Source organism: Squalius cephalus (genome assembly GCF_949319135.1).
Source record: "Squalius cephalus genome assembly, chromosome: 10".
Lineage (NCBI taxonomy): Eukaryota > Metazoa > Chordata > Actinopteri > Cypriniformes > Leuciscidae > Squalius > Squalius cephalus.
The window spans coordinates 34,893,116-34,915,397 of NC_137131.1; the positions used below are offsets into that span (position 1 = coordinate 34,893,116).

The following is a 22,282-nucleotide window of genomic DNA, read 5'->3' on the forward strand; positions in this document are numbered from 1 at the left end:
ATGAGGGTGAGTAAATTCATTTTCTTTTCTCTTTTTTTTTTCCCTTTAAACAACAGATCCGCCAATAAGAGTAATCGCATCTGGCTAAGTCCTGTTGTGTTAACCCAGTTCCCTAGCAGCTCGACTAGCAGCCTGAGAGACACAACAGCAGTAGATGCTGTCTGCGGCCCAGACCTAGGCAGCTGTGCTACAGAGAAGTGTCATCAGCTCCTTTCAAAAGCCACTGACAGCCATGGGAGAGATTCAGACAGACTCACTGTCAGTTCCCCCTACTCTGCTTCCCCCTTTATTCTCTGAGCAGTGTTTTAGCACATTCTCATGGCGGGTAAAAAGGGTTCAGAGAGAGAGAGAGAGATAGAGAAGGAGTGACAGCAATAGCATCTTTGCAGCACAGCCAAGCTCCTTACTCCATCCACACAGAGGTCCCCAAAGGAGCTTCAACCTGGCAACATAATCCATTTTACTGTCCACAAACAAAAGAGAGAGGGAGCCCAGGACAGATTCTGTAACTCTCTCTCTCTGACTGCAGAAATCCCAGAGGGTTTGAGTGACAGGCGCTGTTGTCGGGGCTGTGGTGACAGCTGGTGAGGGCTCTCTGTGAAAGAGAGTGGCCTGCACTCTTGTCCTCTGTACTGGGCGCCACAGCGAGGGGCATTGTGCCAGCTGGGCTCCACCGGCCCAAACACGCCCAAACAGGTAGCATCTCAACTGTACGCACCACCGGTCAAAAGTTTAAATCTGTCACATCATTAAAAAAAATTATGTTTTTAAAAGAAGCCTCTTATGCTCACCAAGGCTGTATTTATTAGATCAAAAATGAAGTAATAACAGTAATATTGTGAATTATTATTACAATCTAATATACCTTTTTTCTATTTTATTTAAAAATATAATTTATTCTTGTGGTGTCCAAGCTGAATTCTCAGAGCCATTACTCAGTGTCACATGATCCTTCAGAAATCATTCTAATATGCAGATCTGGTGCTCAATTATTATTGATGCTTGATTATTAATAATAGTTATTATTATTATTATCAATGTTGAAAACAGTTTTTGCTGCTTATATTTTTTTGTGGAAACAATGATAATTATTTTTTCAGGATTCTTTAATGAATAGAAGAAAGAAAGAAAGAAAGAAAGAAAGAAAGAAAGAAAGAAAGAAAGAAAGAAAGAAAGAAAGAAAGAAAGAAAGAAAGAAAGAAAGAGCCTTTATTTGAAATATAAATTCTTTGTAACATTATAAATGTCTACTTTTTTCAATGTAATGCATGGCTGAATAAAAGTATTCAACTGTTTCATAATTTATAATAATGAGTATTTCTTGAGCACCAAATCAGCATTTCAGAATAATTCCTGAAGGAACATTGAAAGTATTTTAAAGTATATTAAAATAGAAAACAGGTTTTTTATTGTAATAATATTTTACAATTTTACAGTTTTTACTGTATTTTTGAGCGAGCAGCCTTGGTGAGCATAAGAGACTTCACTTAAAAACATTAAAAACTTTAAACTAACAATCATCTTTTTCATTGATGTTCAAGGATGTTCTTTAATATTGTTGGCACTGCAAATGTCGTGTGTGTGTGTGTGTGTGTGTGTGTGTGTGTGTGTGTGTGTGTGTGTGTGTGTGTGTGTGTGTGTGTGTGTGTGTGTGTGTGTGTGTGTGTGTGTGTGTGTGTGTGTGTGTGTGTGTGTGTGTGTGTGTGTGTGTGTGTGTGTGTGTGTGTGAATGCCCCGGCTGGTGCCCATGACAGGATGTTTCCTCTTTCAGACTGGTTAACGAGGGCCAGCTCCCTGTCCCATATGTGCCCCTCATTACCACCCAGTACTATCTCGCACACACACACTCCTCATGATACTGTCAGTGCAAACCCTTTCAAGTAAAGGCTTGATCACCATCTCTTCTCCCCTCCCTCCATCCTCCAGTCGCTGGTACAAAACAGACGGGCACTGGCATTATTAATGGCCTACGGTTGTAGCGCTGCTGCTGTTGTGCTGGTCAGCTGCACAGGCAGTTGTGCCCATAAAATGCTTGCTGTGTCAACGGTATAAAAAATGTGATGGGAAAGAGATAACGAGAAGAAAACAAACATTTGAAGAATTAATAATCTAGCCACTGCAGGTCAAATGAAGTAGGAGGAGGAGGAAGAAGATCAGAAAACAAAAAGACTAAAGTGAAAGGGTACATTTCATGTCAAAAACCTGCAGTGATCCACATGTATTTGTCATTGAATCATTCACTCAAGAGATTCGTTCAAAAACACTGATTCATCCAGTAATGAAACAAGTGAAGTATTGAATTCATTCAGATTAATAAAAAAAAAAAAAAATCATGATTCTCAATTTATCCATAATCATGCAGCTCTAATCTAAACATTTTGTGTTCTTTTAAGCAAACTGATGGCACTGTTTTTGATAACACTCTTTACCATAATAATATATAATAATAAATATATATATCGGTAACACTTTAGTTTAGTGTCCAATTCTCACTATTAACTAGTTGCTTATTAGCATGCATTTTTACTAGGATTTTGGCCTTTAATAATACTTATAAAGCACATATCAATGCCTTATTCTGCATGACCATATTCTACATCCCTTATTCCTACTTAACAACTACCTTACTAAGTATTAATAAGTAGTGATTAGGAGTTTATTGAGTCAAAAGTAATAGTTAATAATTAGTTAATACACTGAAAAAAACAATAAGCAAAATTTACTTAATTTTTCTTTTGCAAGTTTTTGCACACATATTGTTTTTTTGTTTGTTTTTTTTTTAGGAAATTTCACATATGGAATTAAGTAAACTCTACTTAACTAAGTTAAGTAAAATTATCAAAGAAAATAAGTAACTTTAACTTGACCAGTAAAAGTATGAGTAATTTTAACAATATAACACTGAATTAAACCATGCTTTTAAAGTGTATGCTTTACTTAGAACATCTAAGTAAATAATACAATAGATATTGTGTAGATACCATATCTATATAATATAAATAACACGGCACTTGAACACTGAGACCTCAATACTTGGTACACAATACACAATGATGGTAACATTCAATGGATTGTTTTTGAGCATGAATTTGTCATTTTGAGTAGAAAATGAACTCCAAATGTCACAAAATAGCAAGTTACTAAACCTTACAACAAAAGCAGCTTACAGCTGGAAAACTGCCAAAAATCAACCTTATTAATTATTAAAGCCCCAGTGCATGATGGGAACACCAGTATCAGAAAAGTTGAGTACGGTAGTTTTACTTAATTTTATAACATTGATATTTACACTTTAATTATGCTTGACTGAACTAACTTTTTCTGTAGTATTTACTTCACCACAGAATAATTTGTATCAGTGTGAGAACTGGACCATTGATAAACAAAAATGATTGAAAGCAGTGACAGTCTGTTTTGATTTTTATTGAAGATTACTATTATTCTGAGCATCGGTAGTATTTGTTTGTAAGCTTAACACTTTAATTGAATAATATTTGATACAGGTATATGGCCAGTTAGTCTCGTTTGCATTTGTGAAGGGCCATTTGACTTGCAAATTACTCTGAATTTACTCATATATAAGCAGTGAGTGTAAATCAATCATGTTTGACAAAAACAAGTATACTTTGAATAAACCTGAATCAACCATGTGCTTACCACACATCAGCTGCAAATGCAGAAACTCAATTAGCAAAGACAAATCATTCAGTCTTCTTATATATCAGACCCAGACAAGTTCCGGTTACACAGCCTCACAGGACAGGGCAAAAGTTATCCTTTAGGCATTTTTTGAAGTTCATTTAAAATGCTAGTGAGAACACCTGCAGAGGCTGATCCAAGATCTGCCATCTATACCGAATCTTCTGCAATCAGACTGGCCTACAAAAGCTTTAACAACATGGATCTTTCTTTAATGAATGCAATGGTTCTTCCCTCTTCTGCAAACACCTTAAACCCCAAATCCCTCTAAAACTCATTTGTCACCAATTTGCAATCCTGCATTGCCTGTCAGAAACAAGCCACTTTACCAAAAGCATTATTTAAAAATCATTCATTTGTAATTTTTAATCTGTAGTCCTCTCGTCTGCTCGCTCAACCTCGAAAAAACGACACCCGTTTGAGCTGCACCCTTGGCAAAACAGCCCAACGTTTTGCATTTTTAAACCAGCCAAACAAAAAAAAACTCTTGAATAATGAGATTTACAAGATTATTTTAATAACAGAAAATTCCTCGCATACTGTTTTGCGTGTGCATGAAAGTCTGCTTCTCAATGCATTGTTTTAAATAAATTTTCAGCCTTCATTTTTAAAGTTTGAAATCACTTACTTTACATACAATAACATATAAATTTATACCTCAAATATCACAAAGAGAGGGCAAGAGTGCGTGTTTAATTAAATAACATAGTTTTATTGGCGCACACATTAATAAACAGCATCAGATGCCGGTGTAAGGTACTCGGCGAGTGTTTGCATTGCAAACAAAAAGCTGGTTCTAGTTTGCAGTGTATAAGGTTCAGATTGATCCTGACAGCTCTTCAGGTTTCTGGGCATTAATTAGAGTGCCTGGGGCTGGTGGTGTGTGTGTGTGTGTGTGTGTGTGTATGTGTGTGTGTGTGTGTGTGTGTGTGTGTGTGTGTGTGTGTGTGTGTGTGTGTGTGTGTGTGTGTGTGTGTGTGTGTGTGTGTGAGTGTGAGTGTGTGAGAGAGAGAGAGAGAGAGAGAGAGAGAGAGAGAGAGAGAGAGAGAGAGGCCACCACTACTCGGCTCTACACCACACATTTCTTCTCTGCTGTAGTAATTGCTAGCAGGTGCGTTGCCACCATGTAAGAGAGAATTCTGCCTCTCGCTCTTTTTGTGATAAGCATGTGGAAATACATACTGTTGCTATTACTGACAGATTCCAAACACCTTTCCAACTGGACTGACGCTCACACAGACCAGCGTCTCCAGTAACAATTCTTTATCTGTGACAGTACTGTGTGAGTTACAGAGAAGTAGGACTACTCATTGTTTTACTCTGGAACATTCACACACATTTTAGGGCTGTGCAACCATTAATCGCGATTAATCGCATCTAAAATAAAAGTTTGTGTTTATATTATATATGTGTGTGTACTATGTATAATTATTTTGTATATATAAATACACACACATGCATGTATATACTGTATTTAAGAAACTTGTTATTTATATACAAAACATTTATATATATATATATAATATAAATAATGTATAAATATATATTCTTAAATAAATACATGCATGTGTGTGTATTTATATATACAAAATAATTATACACAGTACACACACATATATTATGTAAACACAAACTTTTATTTTGGATGTGATTAATCACGACTAATCGTTGCTCAGCCCTAATTTTTGCCTAACTAAGCAACCATATCATAAACTGGGGTCTGAGGACCCGCTGTAACGGGGTATTAGGATGCCAATGTTTAAAAAATATAAATAAATAGATTAATAAATTTGCTGACTTTTTACAGAACATTATTATTATTTAATTTCACTTCCTAAACATTGGTTGGAAATCATGAAATTAATCACCAAATTATTTTTTTCTTCTGACAGATAAGATGAGGTGTTGCCTTAAAAAAAATTCATATAATATTTTCCGCATATTTATAATATTTGTATTTTCACAGTATAAATACATATTTATAATAGAATTCATATATATATAATAAATCATCAGACTTTTTACATAACATTATTACCATTTTCTTTTTCTTTCTAAACACTGGTTGGAAATCATATATTAATCACAATTTATTGTACTGACAGATAAGATACAAAAAAGATGAAGTGTTGCCTTTTTCAGACAATATTTTCCACAGTATAAAAACATCTTTATGTTTAAAATTTTTTTTAACATTTTAATTTACAGACTTTTTATAGAAAGTTATTACATTTTCCTTTCTACTGGATAAATGAATTTATTCTGCTGGTATAAAAAAGACAGTGTTGCCAGTTTTTTTTAAGATAATTATTTTTTTCACAGTATAAATACATCTTTATGCATGAAAATATATAGTTGCCTTTATATTTTAGGAAGAAGGTCCCCTAGACGCTAGAAGATTTACACATTTGAAAATTCCTGCCATTGACTACTATTGTTTTCATAACTCATTTTAAATACTACTAACTCTAATAAACAAACATACAAATAAACTGAATGAGTAGCACTGTTAAATATATAGAAACCCCCAGGGTTTCCCCACCTGAACCGACAAATTAATTACACAGTTTCATTACAGAGCGAGAGATGATCCAGGATTTCCTTTCTGACATGAAGACCTCAGAAATTCTGTGTGCACAAAGCAGAAAAGCCCTTGCTGATGTCCAGGATTGTCTCTCCCTGATATAAACTGAATGGAGTGCCACTGCTATTTTAATTAGCATTATATTCTCTGTTTAATATCATTGTCTATGAGAGAAGGCTCTGAGCTTGCATTTACAGGGACAAAGTACAGAGAAATCACACTGTCTATCAGTGAGAGAAAGAGAGAGTGTGAGAGAAAGACAAGGCCAGATGAACATGGCTGTAATTACAGGCAACAATAGCAGTCAAGCACATGTCTATAGATTCATTACCTTTAACAACCCTTCCTTCTCTTTCCTGCCTCTGCCCAGCTAACAAAAATATGTTCTAAGAACGTTGTGGGAACGTTGACTTGAAACGTTCTTAAAATGTTGAAATGTCCAGTTTGCATAACGTTGCTGGAATGGTATTTTAATGTTAGAAAAACATTGCTGGAACGTTAGGATAATGTTGCTGGAACGTTATCTTAAGGTTAGCATAACGTTGCCGGAATGTTAGCATAACGTTGCTGGAACATTGTCTTAAGGTTTACATAACGTTGCTGGAACGTTATCTTAAGGTTAGCATAACGTTGCTGGAACGTTAGCACAACATTGCTGGAACATTATCTTAAGGTTTGCATAACGTTGCTGGAATGTTATCTTAAGGTTAGCACAACATTGCTGGAACATTATCTTAAGGTTTGCATAACGTTGCTGGAACGTTATCTTAAGGTTAGCATAACGTTGCTGGAACGTTATCTTAAGGTTAGCATAACGTTGCTGGAACGTTAGCACAACATTGCTGGAACATTCTCAAGGTTAGCATAACGTTCATGGAATGTTATCTTAAGGTTAGCATAATGTTCATGGAACGTTATCTTAAGGTTAGCATAACGTTCATGGAACGTTATCTTAAGATTAGAATAACGTTAATGGAACGTTATCTTAAGGTTAGCATAACGTTCATGGAACGTTATCTTAAGGTTAGCATAATATTCATGGAACGTTATCTTAAGGTTAGCTAACATTGCTGGAACGTTAGCACAACATTGCTGGAACATTCTTAAGGTTAGCATAACGTTCATGGAATGTTATCTTAAGGTTAGCATAACGTTCATGGAACGTTATCTTAAGGTTAGCATAATGTTCATGGAAAGTTATCTTAAGGTTTGCATAATGTTGCTGGAACATTATCTTAAGGTTAGCATAACGTTGCTGGAACATTAGCACAACATTACTGGAACATTCTTAAGGTTAGCATTACGTTCATGGAATGTTATCTTAAGGTTAGCATAACGTTCATGGAACGTTATCTTAAGGTTAGCATAATGTTCATGCAACGTTACCTTGAGGTTAGCATAACGTTCATGCAACGTTATCTTAAGACTAGTATAACATTGCCAGAACATTGGCATAACGTTGCTGGAACATCATCTTAAGGTAAGCATAACATTCCTGAAACGTTCTTTCCCCCAAAATGTTATTAACAATACAACATTCAAAGAACATTAAAATGTCCACTTTCTTTCAAGTTAAAATGTTATTTTAAGGTTAGAAAAAAAATTCTGCAGAATTTGTACAACTTTATTTTTTATTAACACAACCATGTGAATTATAAGTGCACACTTTTACAGCACATCAAAAAGTAGAACATTTCATATGATTATCATACATTTTTAAACGCTACATTATAGCTTAAAAAAACAACAACACATATTTTCATATAAGCATTTAAATGTAATGAAAACGGTGTTTAAGGGTTAGTTCACCAAAAAATTCTGTCAGTAATCACTCACCCTCATGTTATTCCAACCCCGTAAGACTCTTCAGAACACAAATTAAGATATTTTTGATGAAATCTGAGATCTGGCTCACTCCTCAATAGGCTTCTAGGCAATTTTATTCTGGCGAGTTTATCAAGTGACGACAATAATTTTTATGCAAAAAAAAACAAAATAAAGACTTTATTCAACTATTCATTTTCTTCCGTATTGGCTTCTGAGTGACTTCACTAGTGCTGGGAGAAAAAATCGATTCACCTAGGTATCGTGTTGTTGTTTTTTAAACGTTCTTAAAATGGATTATTTCTTTATTACAGAATCGATATTAATTGAAATTCAAGTTAGAGACGAGGTTGACCGAAGTAAGTCTCTTCGTTCCAACAAAGGATGAAATGTGTTGTTAAATTTCGAGTGTCGAGTAACTTAATATCCCTTTCAATTGGACACGTAAAAGCGGCGTGAGATTGAATGCATTGATAAGCCATCACGCTACTCATATACTGGGAGAGAGATAAGACAATAGAGCTGCACGATTCATCTTTAAAAAAATGTGATCTCGATTCAAACACCCACACAATCTGCTTCCATTTCGTCTGTCTATTAAACCCTTGACAAAATCATATCGCAACATTTAAAGCTGTGCTGACCCGGAGAGAGTCGTCATGAAACAGCTTCACAATCAGTCTTTTCAACCTCATAGTATCATTATTTCTGTGATGCAATAGGCTAGTTCAAATTATCATAGAAGTACTAGGATAAAAGTTTAAATTTCAAATATAAACACTGATGTTTATGATAGCAATCAAGATAGAGTAAAGCCCCAATCACACCTAACACGTTTTTCCGGTTCGAAAACGCGAGGCACACAGCACTGCCCCAATCACACAGAACAAGCAGTGAACTGTGTTTTTTGTTGCTAGGCGAACACAGAAACAGCTGTCCTGTCAGTCAAGTAAATGTCAAATCAGACTTTTATTAACTTTGTTTATTTTCTGTTAACATTGTGATAGTTACGATTCGTGAAGTCGTTAAGCTCCTGGTAACCCGCAAGAGCACCACAAGTTTATCTTCCATCATCGCACTCTCTGGCGTCCAAAACAACTGTAGCTTTCATCACTACAATGGAAGACCCGCCTCTCTATTCATTCGGTTCGAGTTGATTTTTTTTTCAACTCAATCATATATTAAAGAGAATGTAGTACTAACTGTATGATGCTTCTGAAATAAGTCAGAAAGATGAGATGAATTGTTTTTGTAAATATTACTCATCTTATACATCATGTAGCCTATACAGTCTGTAAAAGTGTGATTTAACATTTTCTGATGGTCTAGTGTTAAAAATAAAATAAAAATCGCAATATCGAATCGCAATTCTTAAAAAAATATTGTAATACCAGCAGTATCAGCACCCAAGTATCGTGATAGTATCGAATCGGGAGATAGTTGTATCGTCCCAGCCCTAGAGTTCACGAGAGCAGCGAGAACTGAGAAGATGACGCAGATGGGACTCGATGTAAATTTCACTTTTGTGAACTCACTCAGAGGCTCACACATAAGAAAATGAATAGTTGAATAAAGTTGTTATTTTTGCACACAAAAATAATTGTCGTCGCTTGATGAACTTAAGGTTGAGCCAGTCACTTGGACTATTTTAACAATGTCTTTACTAACTTTCTGGGCAGAATGAAATTGCCTAGAAGCCTTTGGAGGAGTGAGCCAGCTCTCATATTTCATCAAAAATATCTTAATTTGTGTTCTGAAGATGAACGGAAGTCTTGAAGGATAATTCTGGTATTTAGCACTTTGAGTCTCTTTTCTGGTTTGTTTTGGATGAACTAGAGTGGTGGACACAGAAATGTTGACGATGGGTCCTGTCTCGACTTTTTGACTCGTTTAGAATCGCCTTTGAGCGCTTCAGAGTGGCTGTCTATGGGCATGCACGAACATGTCCTAAAAACAACCCTTAACGTTCGTTTTCAAAACTGTGCAACTCACCGAGTGGTTAGTGGTGTTCGTTGATGATTAAAAACAAGTAGCGTAGCAAAATACAGTTTCTGTTGTGTTTTATTTGCCATTTTGTAAAATCCCATTAATTTCTGTTGGAGGACTCATTGCTCGTTGATATTACTGCGCTACCGGGAACGGAAAAGATGCTTCAGACTCAAATATCGAGCGGAAGTTTATACTTTGTTGTGAGCTATCTGAAAAAATAGTATATTAGTAAATATATAGCAAATAACACGGATTGAAATCATACATTGTGCCGATATATTTGTTTTTAATCATCAACGAACACCACTAACCACTCGGTGAGTTGCACAGTTTTGAAAACGAAAGTTATTAGGTTTGTTTTTAGGACATGTTCGTGCATGCCCATAGACAGACACTCTGAAGCCGTCAAAGGCGATTCTAAACAAGTCTAAAAGTCGAGACAGGACCCATCGTCAACATTTCTGTGTCCACCACTCTAGTTCATCCAAAACAAACCAGAAAAGAGACTCAAAGTGCTAAATACCAGAATTATCCTTTAAAGGGACACTCCACCTCTGGAAAGATGAATGTGTATTTAAATTGGGTCATTTATGTAGAAGAAATGTGAAATAGGGCTGTGCCGGTAAACTTGACAACTGCACCACCGCGGTTGTAAAGCGCCACCGCGGTGGCTGAGGAGTACCGGCGGTGGTTTGCCAAAAAAAAAAAAGTTTGTATGTAAATGCTGTTTTACATTAATATTATGACACACAAAGCTTTGTTTACAAAATAAATAATAGGTTAGCAATTAAATGTTATATCGCAGCCATGGAAAAGTTTGAATTCATGAGAGAGTTGTGCGTGAGTCCATAAATTTAAACTTTGTCGGCTTTGAATTCTGGTTTGCGATCTTCACCCGATAATCAGTGAATTAAAAAATATTCCATTAGTTATTCCATATAAAAAGTTGAATTGTCTACTTTTAAACAAAACAATTCAAAACGAAAATAAACCGACTAGCATGTTTATGTAGTCCGTAGTGTGCAATTCTCTAGGCGCGTTCACTGCGAAGATGACAAGTGAGCAATGTCAACTTCATCTTTGCAGCCCGACACTGACACACAAAAAAAAACACTTTATTAATAAACAATTCAAATGTCTCCTTGCTATATTTGACACGTTCATAATCATTACGGTTTGTGACAGCTGTTATGTGCGTTATTGGCAGCGTCACACACATGAACGCGTCAACCGCATCAGCACCAGAACATGGAGATTTTATTTTAGAGAATGATCACACAACAGACATTAGAACATAATCGAATATAACTCATAACGTTGCTGGAACGTTAGCACAACATTGCTGGAACATTCTCAAGGTTAGCATAACGTTCATGGAATGTTATCTTAAGGTTAGCATAATGTTCATGGAACGTTATCTTAAGGTTAGCATAACGTTCATGGAACGTTATTTTAAGGTTAGAATAACGTTAATGGAACGTTATCTTAAGGTTAGCATAACGTTCATGGAACGTTATCTTAAGGTTAGCATAATATTCATGGAACATAATAATCAGTGAATTTAAAAATATTCCATTAGTTATTCCATATAAAAAGTTGAATTGTCTACTTTTAAACAAAACAATTCAAAACGAAAATAAACCGACTAGCATGTTTATGTAGTCCGTAGTGTGCAATTCTCTAGGCGCGTTCACTGCGAAGATGACAAGTGAGCAATGTCAACTTCATCTTTGCAGCCCGACACTGTCACACAAAAAAAACACTTTATTAATAAACAATTCAAATGTCTCCTTGCTATATTTGACACGTTCATAATCATTACGGTTTGTGACAGCTGTTATGTGCGTTATTGGCAGCGTCACACACATGAACGCGTCAACCGCATCAGCACCAGAACATGGAGATTTTATTTTAGAGAATGATCACACAACAGACATTAGAACATAATCGAATATTCAAAAATCGTGACTCATCCCTGCATGGAATCTCTTTTTACTTTTCCCATACTTTCACTCGTGTCTCACCCATTTCCAAAGGGGATTATAAACGTTTCTTCCTTTGTTCGCTTTTAGGTCGATTATTTTCGTATTCTTTACTGTGCAGGCTAAAGTAGAAAAACCGCTGTAGGACAGATATAGCCTACATTTTTTACATGAACGTCAAATTCTTTTCAACACAGTTTGTGCTTGTTATTAGACATATTGGTATAGGCGCGTCAAGTTCATTTGTAAAGCGCGTTTCACAAGGACGGGTGATTTTAGTTTGGCTTTCTCTGGCAGCGCGCAAACATAACTTAAATGTCTTATCCATGTGGAAAATAAAATAATCTCCTCATACCTTTTACAAGTAGAAAACCTGAAGATATCAGAAAAGAGATCGATGGTCTCTTTCCTGCTCGTGTCCCATATCCCTCTCAAAGCGCAGAGCGGTAGGCTATATCACGCGTCTTTGTGTGGAAATAGTAGTTAGCAGACTAATAGTAGTTAGCAGACTAACTTTTTTTTTATGCATGCAATGGGATTAATCATAGCATGCTGATGAATGATGTATAATAATAATAATTAATCTGCATTCCCTAGTTTTGCACTGATGTAACAAGACTGACAGTGACACAATAAGACCTCATGTTAGCAAAATGTCTTAATCTTTTAACTCTTAAAAAAAAAACTATTAAAAAACATGTATGTTCTTTAATGTTTGATTATAATTTTACTGTATTCACATAGGGATGGGATTTGATAAGATTTTATCAATAATAATGCCACTGACGATTCTGATTATCAATCCAATTCGTTAAAGGAGAAGTTCACTTTTAAAATGAAAATTCTGTCATCATGTACTCACCCTCATGTTGTTTCAAACCTGTATGAATTTCTTTCTTCTGCTGAACAGAAAGGAAGATATTTAGAAGAATGTCAGTAACCAGACAGTTTTTGGGTCCCATTGACTTCCATAGTATATTTTTTTTCCTACTATGGAAGTCAATGGGACCCAAAAACTGTCTGGTTACCGGTACTGACATTTTTCCAAATATCTTCCTTTGTGTTCAGCAGAAGAAAGAAATTCATACAGGTTTGAAACAACATGAGGGTGAGTACATGATGACAGAATTTTCATTTAAAAGTGAACTTCTCCTTTAACGATTCTCTTATCGATTCTTGATAGCACTGTGTGGAAAAATGTTTAAAATGCTTTAAAAAAAAGTGGTTTTATTTATTTTAAAGTTTAAGCTTGAGTTAGCAAACTGTACTTTTTATATAATTTATGTAATAAATAAAACCTAAAGTGTTACTGATTAGTTATACACCGATTCAGACGTCTCCTGAGTTCATTAAAATGAATCGGTTCAAAGGAGTCATTAGTTCGCGAATTGGACGTGTCGTGCGCGTTGTGTGATTATCCCAGCAGTTAGGACATGGAAATCCAAGATTTGTGTCAACACAGAAAACATTTCATCACTGTATAGTTTTATTTCGTTTAATTAAAGTGTTGTTTTATGTCAGCTGAATGTCCGGAACGCGAGAAGATAAGGAAACTTATTTAGCACAATTCACACCCAGCAGTATAATTCAGGGAAAAAAAAACCTCCGAATGCTCCACACGAAACTTTGGTCTTCCGACATTTTACCACCGTGTCGATTTATTTTGATTAATATGTGCGAGGGAGAGAGAGCAAGGGCAGCGCTTATGGAGACGGTGAAGTCGTTTACACAGAGAGTGCGCGCGCGCGCGACCGGCTCTCTCTCTCTCTCGTCGTTCTTTTAGTTAAAACATACGCCCTGTCACAAACGCAGCCGTTCATCTACATTACTCACCGATCAAATAAGACTTTGGCAGGACAAAAAATCACTTTGGCGGGCGCTAAAACAAGTTCAATGCTGGAAAATTCCTGCGTGAGTTTCCATGGTTTCCATTAGACTCGCACGGTAGCCAGAGGCGTCTCATCAAATCGCGAGCTCAGCTGTTGTTGACGCTGTGCGTGTGCTTCAAGATTATAAAAAGTGCTAAGATCCCGATTGGCCCAGAGAAATGTCAATTATAAGAATTATCCAATAATGTTTCGCAATTCTAGCCTGCATGGCAGTTTACTGTGAGAAACAATACACCCCCAAAAAAAAACCTCTCCGGTTCTACGCGATTCACATAAATGACACAATTGACCAAGAAAACGGCGATTTTCGGCGAAAAGCGACAAGTTTGCAGGTATGTAAACAAAAGTTTTTTTTTTGTTAAATAGATTAAGATTTTTCTTAAATAGAATAGATTTATTATATTATGTAAGTTACCAGTATTTACTTATATTTATAGCAATGCTTTACAGGCTTTATTGTGTCGTTTCTTTGTTTTTATTTATTTATTTCAAAACAACCACCCAAACACCGCAACACCGCCGGTATTTGGGTCCATTACCACCGCGGTGGTAAAAAACTGCCACCGTCACAGCCCTAATGTGAAATTATTTTTTTAGTTTGGAGCTTTCTAGACTAAGAAAAGCCAGAAAATGTATTTTTGGCTTATGTGGATGAAAGACAACAACTCCCAGAATGCACTTGCTTCGCTGCTCTACGAGGCCACTCTCAAGCCACACCTACCGGTTAGAGAGCAGTTGTAAATAATAAAGCTAAGCTAAGCTAAGTTACTAGTCTCTGTGAGTATGCCCGGGCACAAAATGTCCGGGATTCGACTTTTGGGTTCTACAGTCGCCATTTATTGTGTTTACTGTGACGAGCAGGACGAGACTAGGGCCACAGGAGAACGACGCGAGGCCGGTGGCGTGATTACTGATGACCGACACCTGTGAGGCACTGGCTCGTATCTCTCACGGAGGAGCGGGAATTTTCTTAGCAGTGGTAAAACGCACATCAACCGATCACGCCACCGGCCTCGCGTCTTTCTCCCGCGGCCCTAGCCTCGTCCTGCTCGCCACAGTAAACATGATGAATGGCGACTGTAGAATGCAAAAGCGGTGGCATGATTACTGATGAGCGGCGCCTGTGAGACGCACCGGTCTCTGGGCTATCTCTCACGGAGGAGCGAGTATTTTCTTAGCAATGGTAAAACGCACATCAACCGATCACATGTTTAGCGTTAATGTAAACACTACATTCAGATTCACCAATCGGAATGAATTCAGTTAGATTGAAACAAAAGGTGTGCATGTAAACAATGAATGGCGACCGTAGAAAGCAAAGCCGAATCCCGGACATTTTGGACGATCTCGACGGCCGGACATGCAGGTTTCTGCCGGTGAAATCAAACGCACTGGCACTGATCTGTGATAGGTCTGTTAGCATATTAGCTCCAACCCCCTATGGGCGGGTTTGAAAGGGTGGGAACTAGTGCTTGTAGTCTCAACAGAAATCCCCCCCCTCTTACACTTCCTCCTACAATGACGCAAAATGACGATTTTTGCATCATTGTAGGAGGAAGTGTAAAGAGGTAAATACAGATTTCTCCCGTCTCAGGGGAAAATGAGAAAATGTTGCACGACCATTCAATAGTATGACTGGGTTTCTAACATTGCAAAGCTTAATGCAAATGGGTGGAGTGTTCCTTTAAAGGGATAGTTCACTTTGAAATTAAATTTTGGTGTTTTAGCTTACCTGAAGGGCATCCAAGATGTAGGTGTCTTTTTTTCCACAGTAGTTTCAATTTTGATATTTTTAGGTCAAACCGTTCTTGTCTGTCAGTCATATAATGCAGGTCTATGGTCACTGTCTCAAAGAGCATGCACAGAGTCCAAATTAAACAATTCCCCATCGTAAGTACACATTGACGGCCTAAGACACGAAACGAGCGGTTTTTGTGAGAAAACGAACAGTATTTATATCGTTTTTACCTCTTATAAAACAACCACGTCAAAGTGATCTGAGGGCACGGGCGCTTCCTGCTGTGTGACGTGTGCGCATAGATGTATATACACTAGATGTTAGGGCTGCTCGATTATGGAAAAAATCATAATCACGATTATTTTGGTCAATATTGAAATCACGATTATGTAACACGATTATTTCACATGACTGGGAACGTGTTGCATTTATTAAAAAGACACGGTAACGCTTTACAATAATGTTAATTAGTTAACATTAGTTAAAGTATTAACTAACATGAACTAACAATGAGAAAAACATTTGTTACAGTATTTATTAATCTTTTTTAATGCTAGTTAATAAAAATACAGCTGTTCATTGTTTGTTCATGTTAGTTTACACTGCATTAAGTAAGGGTTAATGCCCGACGAGGTGTCCATTATCAGGTTTTAATGGACGACGGCGAGGTGTGAACCTCCGCTGAAGTCCATTAATACCTGATAATGGACACCTCGAAGGGCATTAACCCGCTTATACCATGGTCACTTACTAAAGTTTAATGTGTTTTAGAGTAAAAATCGTGAGGGTTTTTATTTATTAAGTCGAGCGCACTATTTAATAGTATACAGGCGTTGCCAAGCAACGTGGCCACAGCGAGCTGACCGCAGCAGTTGATCAGTGAGTTTGAACCAGCGCATCATTTAAAACTGTCATCAGTTCCTAGGTGTACATTATCACTTTTTAATGGACACCCTGCAGCCAATCAGAATCGAGTATTCACCCAGACCATGGTATAACTAATGTTAACAAATACAACATTTCATTTTAATAACGTATTAGTAAATGGTGAAATTAATATTAACTAAGATGCTATAGAAATATTGTTAATTATTAGTTTATCTTAAGGTAAGTTAGTTATAATGCTAATTAATGAACCTTATTGTTAAGTGTTACCAAAGACACCTTTCAACAATTCTTAAAAAATCAAAATTTGAACATTGATTGTACTTTTTGAACTATTAAAATAAATAATGTATCAGATAATACTTCAATGAGTATTTAATTCCCGCAGGTCTACCACTTATAATGCGGGAAATCCCCCCGCAAACATTGATTCACTTTAGCATGTAGATTGTATGAGTATCTTAAATGAATCCACACAGATTATAAAATCAAATCAATAATTTTAAAACTTTCTCCAAGATACAATTTCACAAACCGCGTGAGTGTTCAGCGGTGATGCGTCTTCTCTCTCTCTCTCCGTCTCTCAAAATGCGCTGGACTGGACAAGGCAAGCGTCAAATTCAATTAATTGCACAGCCCTACTAGATGTCGCATTAAAGACATTCGTTCCAATGAACTGCCGTAGCCAAGGCGACATCTAGTGTATATACATCTATGCGCACACGTCACACAGCAGGAAGCGCCCACGCCCTCAGATCATTTGGACGTGGCTGTGTTATAAGAGGTAAAAACGATATAAATACCGTTCGTTTTCTCACACAAACCGCTCGTTTCGTGTCTTAGGCCATCAATGTGTACTTACGATGGGGAATTGATTAATTTGGACGATGGGGAATTGTTTTAATTTGGACTCTGTGCATACTCTTTGAGACAGAATCCATATTCCTGCATGAAATGACTGACAGACAAGAACGGTTTGACCTAAAAATATCAAAATTAAAACTACTGCGGGAAAAAAGACACCTACATCTTGGATGCCCTTCAGGTAAGCTAAAACATAGCAAAATTTAATTTCAAAGTGAACTATCCCTTTAAAGGGGTGGTTCGGGATTTTTGACATCGGACCTCATTTTTAAGTCAGCCTGGTTGTTATTCATCAGTGGAGACATTTTTTTTTTTTTTTTTTTTTATTTCTTATATTTGGATAGTTAGCCGATGCTAGGCTAGCGCGAGTCAAGGGTATATGTTAGCCAGCCATTAAAAAAACGTTTTACCCACTCCACAGTGCACCAAACGCAAATAAATTATAACACTAGACTATCGATGAAAATGTCCGTTGAGAGAATAATGTTAGAAATCAAACATTACCTTTCATCTCAATGATCCCAAAGGAACTAGTTTCTCAGCAGCTGCGGAATTTTACTTTGCTCCGGTTAGTAATGCGGCAAAAAGTAAACACAGTGTGCCAGCGGCAGGTAATTATGCCGGTACTCTTGCATCATGTGTGGACCGGCTCACTCGGTTGCCTAGGTAATCAATATCACTCCGCTGCTGCTGTAGACAAGGCTTATGATTACAGGGAACAAATTATAACTAATGCAATGTGATGAAAGGTAAGTTTGATTTCTAACATTATTCCCTCAACGGACATATACATCGATAGTCTAGTGTTATAACTGATTTGCGTTTGGTGCACTGTGGAGTGGGTAAAACGGTTTTTAATGGCTGGCTAACATATTGTGGGAATATGTTTAATTTATGTTCATGTGAGGCATAGATGATGACAGTTTAATTTATGTTCATGTGAGTTGACAGTTCAAAGAAGATTAAGTCAAGCAACCCAGTCATCGGACATTAACCTTTGTATCTGTGTACACCTCCTGAACAGTGACATGACTCCAAGTTTTGTCTATTATCATGTGAAGGTATGGGTGATGCTATCAGGCTGATTGGATCATTTGAATGATAGTGTTATGCTTATTCTTGATTGAATCAAGAATCATCCCTCTGCTTTGTTTGACTTGTCTCCACCTCCAAAAGTCCCACCTCCTTGTAAATGTATAAAAACTATACTGTATAGAACTCAGACAGACTTTGGTGACTGCAGCTACCGACAGCTCGCGTTCTAGGGGTTGGAACAACATGACGGTGTATAATTACTGACAGAATATACATATTTGGGTGAACTAACCCTTAAATATAAGTAGTGTGGGGGTGCCAAACTAGCACTGTGGTCCAGTCTGTTCATGATGTGATCCAGTCTGTGGTCCAGTCTCTTCATGCCCTGTCTGTAAAGTGAACAGATTGACTGATGTTACTAATGGTGATTTATTATTTCATAAACATTTAATAATAACAACAGTGTGACTACTCTATAAATGTTAACCCTTAAGTTATTTAGGCTGTGCTTTGAGTACTATAAATATTAAACACACAAGATTAAAATGTAGGTTACAAATGTTATACAATGGAAAGGTTTAATAACACATTGTAAACGATTAGCTACACCTGAAAATGAAAACTTCCATCATTGAGGGGAAAATAAGATAACGTGCATCAAAATTATGTACCTGCTAAACTTTTCTAATTTGTACTAATTTGCCATACTATGGAAGTAATACTTTCATTGTATGACAATAGCAGCATTGAGAAAGGTTTTCTTAAGCTTTTATAATAAAATTATAAAAATGTATAAACAAGGGCTTGGCATTAACCATAGACTGTAAAAAAATATGGACGTAGTGTCCGTGACGTCACCCGTAGGTTTCTGAAGAGCATTTTTGAAGCCTAAAGTGGGCGTAGCCGTCCGTCGCCATCTTTGCCTTGCGTCACTCCCGGATAACAGAAAATAGGCAAACAGGCGGGGCGTGAGTGGAGCTGAGCAGCCTGGCTATCTGAAATCACCTAGCTCGACGTGATCGAGTTAGCTGATAATGTAAAACCAATTAAACATTCCTATTTTTGCCCTTCGAAATATTATAATAGTTAAAAGACGTGGCTACAAGTTAGACTGTGTATTACTTCCGAGAGTGTTTGTGTGTGACAGTGATTTATGTGCATAACGTTACATGTCAGTCACTCTTTCATGGTCCGTCAGCGCGGCATCGCTTAAGTTCGTAGAGAGCTTTATTCAGTCCATTTTAAATTCTGATTTTGGCCGTCTCTCAAATGGGTTAAACCATAGATTACCTTTGAAGTGCAAGTAAATGCGCTAGAAAATCCGCGCTCATTCATGTGCATTTATTGCACGGACGGAGAAAGCGCCGACGCCTGCATGATTTCATCTGACGGTACATAAGCATATTATAATCCATCTGTTCGGTGAGAGCAGAACGAACGAGCATTTATTGACGTTTTAAATTTGAAAACCCCAAAAAGCAACGAAATTGTCAGACATCCATTAGTGCATGTTCACAGAGGAAAACAACTGAAATACAGCGCTGGTTGTTCTCTCGAACGATAACGACGGAATCCAAAGACGTGGGCTTTGTACCCAAGTATTAAATTGTATGAAATAATCCCGGAAAAAAGCACAAACACTGCAGAGATGGCAAGTTCAGCAGCTAACATTTGCTGAGGTGAAGTGTGACGACTAGTAACAGCAGACAAACGGCTAGCACTGACAGCGGCAATCCACCTGTCACTCAAGTGGCCACTGGCCACACCCTTAAATTTAAATATTAATCAACTAAACGGACGAGTTATAAAATAATTCACCCCCCTCACAGTTGTTATGAAGGGCAAAATTAGCTGTATAGACCAAAGCCACATAGAGATCCAGGCTGTAAACATGTTTTTTTCTGCTGTAAAGTTGGTAATTTTAACATGAGGGAGATACAGATTTGACTCACTCCTGCAGCCAGGCCAAGCGGCCAGTTAATGAATTGCAGTTTAACTCACTTCCGTGTTGGTTTCAAGAGAGAGACGGGGAGGTTGCCGCTTGGCATTAAAGGAGAACTCCGGTCAATTTTAACATTGAGCTCATTTTTTTGTACATTTGGAGTGCTGTCAATACAGAGAACAATGACAAAAATCGGTCTTGCCTTCACCGAGTTATTCTATTTTTAAAATTTGCACCCTGTTGACTTCAATGGGGCAAGTACTAAACCTGCTTTTAGCCTCTTAACATCCTTGATGTGTCATTACAAGTGCACAGAAAATGTGAGTGATTCCTTCTGAGTGAACACGAGTGAGTCTGACTGCAGTAGATGTGAAAGAAATGTATAAAAATGATGTTATTTAAGCCAGCGCAAATACCTTTGTTTACATCCTGTTTTTCGGTTGAAGTCCAAAGTAGTCGATTGCAGAGTTCACACGCATAGGTTTAATACCTATGATCACGCGCGTGAACTCGGCAATCGACTACTTTGGACTTCAACCGAAAAACAGGATGTAAACAAAGGTATTTGCCTGGCTTAAATAACATCATTTTTATACATTTCTTTCACATCTACTGCAGTCAGACTCACTCGTGTTCACTCAGAAGGAATCACTCACATTTTCTGTGCACTTGTAATGACACATCAAGGATGTTAAGAGGCTAAAAGCAGGTTTAGTACTTGCCCCATTGAAGTCAACAGGGTGCAAATTTTAAAAAGAGGATAACTCGGTGTAGGCAACACCAATTTTTGTCGTTGTTCTCTGTATTGACAGCACTCCAAATGTACAAAAAAATGAGCTCAATGTTAAAATTGACCGGAGTTCTCCTTTAACCCTGGTCTTGTAACTTGTCCTTTGGACAAATAAATCGTTCATTCACTTGTAAAAAAAGTAGCATTTTTTTGAAGCAAGGTTATTAATCTGTGTGTAACGTTAACGTATGTGTGTGTGTGTGCGGCTGTAAGTTATGCTTAAATTAAAATAGCACATTAATATAAAACGGTGATTCAACTGACTTACCTTCGAATTAAGCGGTTGCGTGACATTCATGTTAATACTAGGCATGATGGCATTATAAAACCCCAATTTGCCCTCCAGGTGGGCATTCCGTCACGTGAAAACTATGAATTAACCATCCAGAATACTTTTTAGTTTACATCCATTCACATTGAAAAATTGCCAGCAAAACTTTTACAAAACCTCAAATCAACACATAAGATTAAAAGCCTAAAGCCTAAACTTACAGCTAAAGTCTAATCAACCTAACCTCACCTCTATCGTTAGTTAACGTTAGCCTAAAATTTGAGATGCTAACGGACTCTTCCCAAAGACACTAAACCATTTCTATAAAGTAAATATTCAACGGAAGGGTGTCATTTACATGAAAGAATGTGTCAGAAACATTTGTATGTACTATTTGTGTAATGTTGGTGACAAAACTCACCAAACTTACCTGAAATTAGCGAATGCATCAGTGAAAGACGGAGTTCCTGCTTGTCGTCAGTTAGTTGAGCTCCCCGCCCGTTTCCATGGTAACTCAGTTCAAATCTGGTTCAAATGTAACTCGAGTGCGCGCGCCAATTAAAAGACGTAACGTTAGAAGTCACGCAGAATTTACATAAAAGAAGAATTGATGGAGGGAATTATTTGGTAATCATTTAAAATATCCTGAAATGTGAGGTTAACATTTTTAAGTGTATAGGCTAGTGGTCATCACCAAACTGTAACAGAATGATGAAGCACGAGTGTATGTTTACAAAATCATAGGTTATAATAGGCTATAATATAATGTAATGTGTAATAGCCTATAATA

The 22,282-nt window shown here is 37.1% G+C and overlaps 1 protein-coding gene across 1 annotated transcript in view; it reads right to left on the bottom strand.

Moving 5' to 3' along the window:
* nck2b (NCK adaptor protein 2b) overlaps positions 1 to 18,025 on the bottom strand; it is a 469,107-nt gene extending 451,082 nt beyond the window's left edge. Inside the window, exon 1 of the mRNA XM_079883394.1 lies at positions 17,959 to 18,025. Within this exon, the coding sequence (XP_079739520.1) occupies positions 17,959 to 17,965 (7 nt within the window). The 5' untranslated portion in view covers positions 17,966 to 18,025. The remainder of the gene's footprint in view (positions 1 to 17,958) is intronic.
* Between the last annotated feature and the right edge of the window lie 4,257 nt (positions 18,026 to 22,282).